Source organism: Solanum pennellii, chromosome 11, assembly GCF_001406875.1.
Source record: "Solanum pennellii chromosome 11, SPENNV200".
Taxonomy (NCBI): Eukaryota; Viridiplantae; Streptophyta; class Magnoliopsida; order Solanales; family Solanaceae; genus Solanum; species Solanum pennellii.
Genome location: NC_028647.1, coordinates 59,738,705 through 59,748,277, shown reverse-complemented (window position 1 = coordinate 59,748,277; position 9,573 = coordinate 59,738,705). Strand labels below are relative to the sequence as shown.

Genomic DNA, 9,573 nt, shown 5'->3' with positions numbered 1-9,573 from the left:
TGGGGGTCCGGGGGGGGGGGCGGAGACGCCCCCGGCCCGACGGTATACAATGTTGTTGTATTGGGCCCTTAATTATGTGTCAATTCTGTATTTTGGGCCCAAGCCTGTTAGGGCGTAGCTTAGCACTATATATAGACGCTATGGTAAACCCTATTCTGTAATTCTGTTCTTGCCTCTCCATAATAAAACTGCTCCCCCTCTTCCCCGTGGACGTAGCCAATTTATTGGTGAACCACGTAAATCTGTTGTCTTTGTTTTTCGCCTTTATATTTTCTCGTATTATCTCGAATTCCGCATAACATTAATTGTTATTGATTGGGGTTAATGGTTGAAAACATTTTTCTTTCAAACTCTTCTTCGAGTGAAAAGTATAAATAGAGGTGGTGATTTCCAATAACCTTTTCTCAATTCGTTTATATTGTGTTGTTTAACTATTATGCAATTGTAATATTCTTGAATTATGCTTTTGCTGTGCATACTCTAATATTTTTCATTGTTCAAACAATGTGATTAGTAGAGCTACATCTACTAGACATCTATCATATGTAGGGAAATTACAGGTTATCTTCTCCTTAATAATGTTGATTAAAAAAAATTGTATATACAACAGAGCAATACGCTGCAGTAAATTCAACTTAATGTGAGAATTAGAATATTCATATTTGCTAAATCAAGACTTGACTCGTCAGTACTTTGTCACTTAGAGTCTTGACTGGCTAACACTTTGTCCCATACAACAAATTTGAAGAATATAAAAATAAAAGGGAAAAGAGTCTGAAAAATATTTCAACTTTAGCCGAAATTGTTGTTACGATACCAAACTTTATGGAGGACTTTTTACCCCCCTCCCTTCGAACTATTTAATAATATATTTTAGGGATAATACTCAATTACCCCCTAGCCTATACCCAAAATTCCTAAGACACATCTTATCTTTGATGAGGTCCTATTACCCCCTTCAACTTTTTTTTAAGTAATTAATTACCACTTTCGTACCTACGTGACAATAATAATCAGAAAGGTTGATGTGTTTGTTCAAGACGCGCCGGACCCCACTTTTGCAGCTTTCAAAAAATTGACTATCAGCTACTTTTACACTTCCCAAATTCAAATAGCTGGCCATTTATGTTTTCAAAATTACTTTATCAAAAAGTAGATAAAGGAACAAGGAAAGAAAGAGGGAAAGTTTATTTGTTTTCTTCATTTTCATCCCTTTCATCTTCTTCTTGTCTTTCAATTCACCCATTTCTTTTACGTTGTCAACCTTCTCCTTTGAATTGATGTTCAGATTTTCATAACGATTTCGAAGACTTTCACCTTCATCCAAAGGAATTTTAAATTTTATTTTACCTTTTCAAATCAAGGAGCTATTTAACTTGAATGATAATGGATGGAGTTTCTTAAAAAATGAAGAACCATGAAAATGGGTTTTTTTTTTCAAAGAGGAAGACAACTGCTTTAGAGAGATATATTAATATTTATTTTTGAATTTTTTTTCAAATTACTTTGACACGTGGCTAACTTTTATTGGTCATTGTTAGCCAAAATCTTCACTCACGCGCCCTACATGGGTGAATTCACGTATATTGCCACGTAGGTACGAAAGTGGTAATTAATTACTTAAAAAAAAGTTGGAAGGGGGTAATAGGACCTCATCAAAGATAAGGTGTCTCAGGGATTTTGGGTATAGGCTAGGGGGTAATTGAGTATTATCCCTATATTTTATGTGCCCACGTGGATACATTACTATTTATAATTATGAAATATTCTATATGTCCACGTGGACACATATATACCTTTAAATGGTGAGTGGGGTAAAAGATTTTTTCCAAAGATTGGTATCGTAACAACAACTTCGATTAAAATCCAAATATATCTCAAATCTTTTTTCCAAAATAAAACATAGTTTTATATCAACGGGAATCAATTGTCTAACGGTAGAAATGTGTTCTACCAAATAAAGATGAGGGTTTAATATTCAAATGATTTATTTTGTAATTGTGTAGTTTTGAAAATCAACCTCCAAAGGAAAGTCTTTTTTAAAAAAAAAAACAAAAAAAAAACGACATTTAAAGATAGTTTTTTGACCGATCGAATCTTTATTGACATCTTATTTTGAAGTTAGTATTTTATAGAATGATTTTTTTCGTCAATTTTTTGCAACTTTTAGTAGTGTTTGGAGGAGGTAAGTGAAAAATAACTAATTGAATCGGTGAAAATTCTACTGCAATGAATTTGAAAGAAAACGAGATATTCGCAGCTCAACCTAAAAATACTTGATTTTTCTTCATTTTAATTTTTAATAACTATTGTATTATCACTTACACTTTTTCTTTGCTTAATTTAGAGAGGTCAAGTTTAACAAGAAAAATAATGTGTCTACTATCTATAAATCAAACTAATTCTTGTGAATAAAATATATGTCTAATTAATATTTGGACAAATTATATAAAATATACTACAAATACATAACCTTAATATATATAAAAAGGGAACTTAGAACAATAATCAATCATACACAAGGCAATACATTCCCAACAACATTTAGGCCCTTGACCTCTTAATAACACACATTCTAATATTACCTCACCTCCAAGTCACACTCAAAATAAATTACAAAAATCAAAAGACAAGCAAGAAAAACCCCTCTTATCCACCAGATTTCAATTCAAAAAATATTTAATTATGCTTGTTAGTCATAAGCATTTTTCCTGTCAAACCACAAGCCAAAGCTTCTCTAGGTATATCCTTAACAAGATGAACACCCTCAGCCAATATTACTCCCATTCCCATATGCAAATGAGGCTCAATGTGACAATGAAAAGCCCAAACTCCAGGATTATCAGTCACAAATCTTAGTGCTGTCCATCCATAGGGATAAATCACAACAGTATTTCTCAATGGTGGATTCTTTAAATTGAACTTCTTAACATCTTTTTCACTAAACTTCCCTTCACCATATCCCAAAACCCAAAAATCATGTCCATGTAAATGCCATGGATGTATTTCACTTGCACCTTTACCCAACGCATTGGCATTTTGTAGTATAATGTCAATTGTATTATTCATCTTTAGCATATACACACCATTTCCATATGTAGCATTAGAATTTGGTGCTTGTTTCATAACATCATAGTCTCTAGGGAAATTATCCGGGGGAGGTCTAGTATCGAAAGCATTATTTATACCATATCGAATGGACCCTAAGTAGGGAGTCGTTGGTAAGACTAATGACACGTTATTAATAGCCCATTTTGTGTAACCATCGATTTTATTCTGAGTATTGAGTAAAACAATACGACGATTGTTTTTAATTGGTGGCTTAGGTGATCCCATTAGGGCAACAATTTTGTTAGAAAATGACTTGCTATGGTTATAATCATTCCAAAGGGGTGCAATAGGTGGTGGTAATGTTGGGAATTTGGATGGTGAGTTTGGGAGGTAATTCAATAGAGTGAGGGCTTGTGGTGTTTTTGGTTCTCTTCCTCTTACACTTGTTGAAATCCAATAGTTTTTGGAAGGGTCTTGATTTGTGGTGAAAAGAATTGAATAGCTTTCACCTGAATAAATATCTATGTCTTGTACTGAAAATGGTTGAACATAGTTTCCATCTGCCTCTACAACCACCATCTTGTGACCCTACATAAAAACATAGACATGATGAATACATGTGAGCATTGATTTGACATGTTTCGCTTATAAAAATCAATGTAATTAATTTTAATCTAAAACTGTATTCGATTAAATCAACGTAATATTTCAATATTCAAAATTGATATGAATTGTAATTCTTCTCGTATCAATATTTACCTATATACCTAGTGCTTGCCACTATGATACCTTTATAGTAGTATTGCATTCCACAAATATGAAGAGACTATTAGTATGAAAATAGAAATAATTTCTCAAAGAGTCTTCTACTTTTCTATATCATCTTCTATTTGTTATTTATTTATTATAATTATCTTCCATCTCAAAAACAAAATCGCTTTGAGATTCAGAGTCTGGTTATATTAAGACATTATATGTGAAATTACACTAGCACTACACCAAAAATGATTATTAGAAGTGATTATTTTTTAATTGCCGCTAAATATGTATTTTTAGCGGCAATTGTCACTCTTTTTTCTAATGAAACTTAACTAATGTCGGTAAAGACTTTAGTACTCTATATTAATGTCAATATTTAATGCCGCTAAAAGTTATTTTTATTGTAGTGTAGACAATACAACTAATTATTATATTTATGATTTAGTTGAACCGATAAAAAAAAAATTTGCTTCACCTGCATAACCACACGGTACTATGTTAATGTAAACCCTACCTACGTACCAAGGAACCACATGAATCGAAAAATTTATATTAAAAGTTGTCAACAACCTAGGTCACCCTACACCCTACCTCCAAGAAACCTCCAAAGTAGGGAAAAGATAGAGAATATACAAGTACAACTCATTACACTACCATCCAATAGCACAAGTATAATACTACTACTTTTTATCTTTTTGGAAAATGTGAATTTATAGAATATAATGTGCAAAAGAGATAGATTTTGTGTATAACTTTACCCCAATTGCCAAGTTGAGAGAAGCCAATGCAGTGGTACTGGCTAACCTAAGCCTGTATGTCTTGTTGGGGCGCACGCGGAGAATCTGAGGTGCGTATTGCTCACCCCCTTTTAACTTGCACTGTGGAAGCCGTGGGTTGCTAAACTGCGCCGCCATCGAACAATTGTATTGACCTCTCCCATTTATCAACAATGTCTGATTTTTTTTCAATTTTAATGCCATAAGAAATGTAGAAATTAATAATAATAATAAAAATTTTATCACCTATGTTACTAGACTCTTAAAATTATCATTAAAAGTATATATACATGTCAAATTCTTTAAAAGTAGTGTATTTTTGAAGGATCTGACACATATGTGATCACATTTTTTTCGAAGAGTCTAAGCAACTTATGTTATTATCATTCTCCCAAAATTAACATTTTAAAAATATGAAATACTATGGTATTAATACAACCAAAAAAGAACAAACACAAGATAACTAATCAAATTTAGTGCTAGTTTATTAATGATTAAGTGATAAATTAAAGTATTAATGCTTATGAATAAGTGATAGTGACAACTTGTTAACATAATATAGGCTTCACAAGTATTGCACTATGGAGTAGAAATGATTTTTATTCCTTTGTCTAACAAAAAATTAGTTATTATTTAGTAAGTAGTATATAAAAGTTTTCTTAATTCTTTTATTCTATATATCAATCGGAAAAGTAATGAATAGCTAAATATTTGTACCTTGCTACTAAACAAACAAAATTATTTGATTATAACTTAATTGAAAGATGAAAAATAAAGTTTGTTAATTTTTATGGAAAAACATATTTTGCATAAGCTACAATAATCGATAAAACTTCTTTAAATTTCAAATTATTTGTCTACTTAAAAAGAAAGGTCATATATTGTCGAAGTTTTATTTTATTTTTATTTTAATAAATATAAGATATTATTTATTATTATAGTAATAAAAAAGACAACAAGGAGATTACTGTAGAACGTGGTCTTCAAAAAGTCAAGAATAATTAATTGAAGATTCTTGTCCATAGCATAAGGAAAAGAACAAAAAGATTTAAACTAATTAAATGAATAATTACCTCATATATCCCTAACTTAATGGTGAAGTTAATAGTGAAGTTAAAGAGAAAATGATTCATTTTAGAATCAAAGATTGAATTCCACTTTTTTCACTCTAAAATATTTTTTCACTTTTTTCCAGAGTTAAATGTGAATATAACATATTTAATTATAAAATTTTGAAATTTAACTTCCTCCTGAATTCGAAAAATAACGTAAAGCATTTTTCATTTCAAATTACCTAAAAAAATAACTAATTAAAACAACTTTAATTTCTATTTTTAAGTAAACACAAATTTTTAAATATGATTTTTCATTTTTTAAAATAAATTAAATTTTTTACAATAAAGCATGGACCAATGTCCACTTATGGATTATAATGGTACGAAAAAAGACATCATAATTGAAAGAAACATAACTTTTTCGAAGTGTTTTCATGATCAAAGCGTGTAAAAAAAGTAGGGGGGAAAAAACTCATACAGAAAAGGGTTGAGATTTGTCAAAAAGTACAAAAAGAAAAAAGAAGATTAATTATATGAATTCAAATGAAGATGGGAGCCATAGTTCATAATTTTTTAAGTAAATAAATGTGTACTAATTTTTATAATAATTTGAGCTTTAAGAATTAAACGTGACAAAAAGAATATTAAAAGGTGGGAGATAGCTTTAACTTTACACCATATATATTTAATTGATTAAACAATTTGATAAATCTCTTTGTAGACTTTTTAAACAATACGATTGTAAGTATTAGTCTCTATTAAAAAATTATTATTTTTTTCATTAAATTTTTTATTTGAAAATATTCGATAGTTGTTTTCGTAGATTTAATTAAATCGGTAAAAAAAGTAAAAAGTATACTATTATTGTGAATTGATTTGCGATAAAAAACTTTTATTTTTTAATAGCAATACCTGAGGTTCGCCGATCCAACGCATAGGATTTGAAGATAGGTCAACTTCTTGTTCATGTGAACCTTTGTGCCACCAATCACTTAGCAATAAATTGAATTCTCCATCATAATGGAATGGTTCTCTTTCACCTTGTGCAACATCCACTATGAGTGAACCATATAGCCCTGCTGATCTTTGCATACCATAGTGTCCATGATAGAAATATGTCCCGGCCTAATTTAGATATTTGTTATAATTAATTATTTTGTCGAACGTTTCATCAACAAATTTATTAAAAACTCGAATACTGAATTCCTTCAAATCATGATTACAATTAAGTACGTCACTTTATCAAAATACTTTGCTTCTATAAAAAAATATAGAACAATATCATGTTGTATGTTTTTTCTATATAAGATCATATCCAATATTATCACTAATAGGTTAGCTGTTTTCCTTTTCACTTTATTAATAAAAAATTCTACTTCTATCAAAAAATATAGAACTGTATCATATGGTATGTTTTTTCTATACAAGATCATATCCAATATTATCATTAATAGGTTAACTGTTTTCATTTTCATAGAATTTCACCAGATTTGTTTTCCTTTATTTGCTAAAATCATTAATTGTTCTAACTTACTTTAATAAGTAACATGTAACAATATGAGAAGGAAAGGATAAGCACTAACAATATTAAGGTGAAATCCCAATATTATGTAAAATATTTTTATATTTAGTAATAACTTAATCTTCAAGTGCTTATTTCATCTTTAATAAATTATTTATATTCGCACAAACATTCAAAACTTTTTTCAAATTTGAAAAACTTTAAAAATTATTTTTTATAATTTTGTGTCAAATCAAATAACAATAAATAAACGAGGGTATATTTCTTAGTGGGTTCATGCTAATTAAAATTGGTTGAGTAGAAAAATGATGTCTAAAGATTTGCTAGATCATTTGGACAATTTATAAACAGGTGAAAATAGCTAGGATAATATTATTTTTTTCCAGCAAATGTTATATTCAATTATGCCCACCGATTTAAGTAACTTATAATTTTGAACTAATTAATCTTTTTTTTCTCTTGTCTTTTAAGTTTTGAATTTTGATTGATTACACTATAAGACAACATTTTCCCACCTCAGATCAAATCTGTCAATTTCTACATTTTAAATGCAAGTTGGCAGAAATTAACTTAAAATAATAAAAAGGTACCTTTTGAAAATTAAGTAATAGTTTACTAGCTAGTTAGTAAACTTTTTAAGATATTGCCGTAAAATGATAAATACTATTTCATTTTTAATCAGAAGTTTTGAATTTAAATTTTTTAGTATAAAATTATTTTTGTTAGAGAGTCCTTAATAGGAGGTTAAGAACTCCAAAATTCAAATCTGAGACCTCATTAAGGACCGGCCTCATCCATTGCATCACAAATTAACTAAATAAATCGCAAAGGAAGTTAAAAAAAAAACTTACCTTGTCAACTTTAAACCTATAGACAAATGTTTCTCCAGCATTAATGGCACACTGAGATATTGCTGCAGTTCCATCAGCCCATGGTGTTCCAAACTATAATTTTAAAAAAAAAATAAGAAGAAAAAAAATGAAAGTGAAATAAAAGCCATAATCATAGCCCATAGGAAGAAGGGAAAGAATAAAGATCATAAAGTACATTATTTAGTATAATTTCATAAGTCGAGTAATGTGCACAAACTTATTTCTATCTTGTGACAACAAATAAATTATTTAAAAAATTCTTATTTCAAGTAAAACATATCTAAAAATCAAATAATATTAGTTTCATAATTTAGAAAATAAAGTATTCCTATAAATGACCTCTTTTACACAATCAATTTACTTATAAATGACCTTATAGCAAGTAAATATTATATTGTCAGTGTATATAAGAGGTTAATCGGGGTATGGGAGACGAGAGGTAGATCACTAACCTGTCGGATCCCATGCCAATGAATAACAACACCTTCGGTATGAAGTTTATTAGTAAGTTCAACAACAATTATGTCCCCAGCGCGCCCCCTAATTGTTGGACCAGGAAATGCACCATTTATTCCCATCACAACACTTTCTTCACCATCTGTTGACCAATGAATATACCCAACTTCCCATTTAAAATGCCTTGTTTTTGCTAATGAATGTCCAACCAACATCAATGTCACCAAAAATAATAACAATAATCTTGGGGAAGACATATTGATTTAATTTGTATAACTAAAAAGAAAGAGAAGTTTTTTTTTTTTGTATATACAAAGCTCACACTAATGGAGCTTTGTATACTTTGTTTGTGAAAAATGTTGTAAATTGGAACATATATATAATAAATATTGGTAGCTAGCTACAAACTATTTTAGTCTAAATGGGTGGGTGTGTTGAGAGGATTATATCTTTGTATGGGGGCGGCGAATGTAGAACATGTTTTTGTGCACCACTAAAAAAATAAGAAGAAAAACATGTGTAAAGTGCACGGAGCAAGTAAATAACTTAATATTCAATCAAGTGGAGCAGGTAAATAACTTAATATTCAATCAAGTGAATTATATAACGTGCACCTGTTAATTTTAAGAAAATACCTCGTAAATAAAAGTGCACCTTGGGGCATTGGATGGAAAAATTATGCATACTAGATTTGAAATTGCAATCAAAATCAACTATTAATCACAACTGTCTAATAATAGTTGTCCATTATACTATTTTAGGATGTTTAATAATTTTTATCCATTATATGAAATTAATGAATAATTTTACACTTAATTTGTAATTTATCCTTATCATTAATTATAGTAATTTTCCTATTATTATTATTATTATTATATATTTTGAAAACTATAATTATATTTTTGAAAAGGAAAAATTAAATGCTAAAGCATTTTACAAATCTTGAGGGTTTTCTAGTGTACAGTAAAAAAATCTCAACTTTTGCACCATAATAAAGTATTATATTCGTCCATTATCAAAGATTACTAGTTAAATTAAGGAATTATTAATAATATGACCCTCTTGGATTTCTACCAGACCTT

The 9,573-nt window shown here is 29.2% G+C and overlaps 1 protein-coding gene across 1 annotated transcript; it reads right to left on the bottom strand.

Moving 5' to 3' along the window:
* Positions 1-2,449: 2,449 nt before the first annotated feature.
* LOC107004828 (L-ascorbate oxidase) lies at positions 2,450-8,981 on the bottom strand. The gene is made up of 5 exons (XM_015203201.2): positions 8,488-8,981; positions 8,015-8,107; positions 6,554-6,766; positions 4,569-4,763; positions 2,450-3,639 (listed from the first exon to the last, which is right to left on the bottom strand). Exons 1-5 carry the CDS (start codon positions 8,746-8,748, stop codon positions 2,680-2,682), a joined length of 1,722 nt encoding a protein of 573 aa, XP_015058687.1. The 5' UTR covers positions 8,749-8,981; the 3' UTR covers positions 2,450-2,679.
* Between the last annotated feature and the right edge of the window lie 592 nt (positions 8,982-9,573).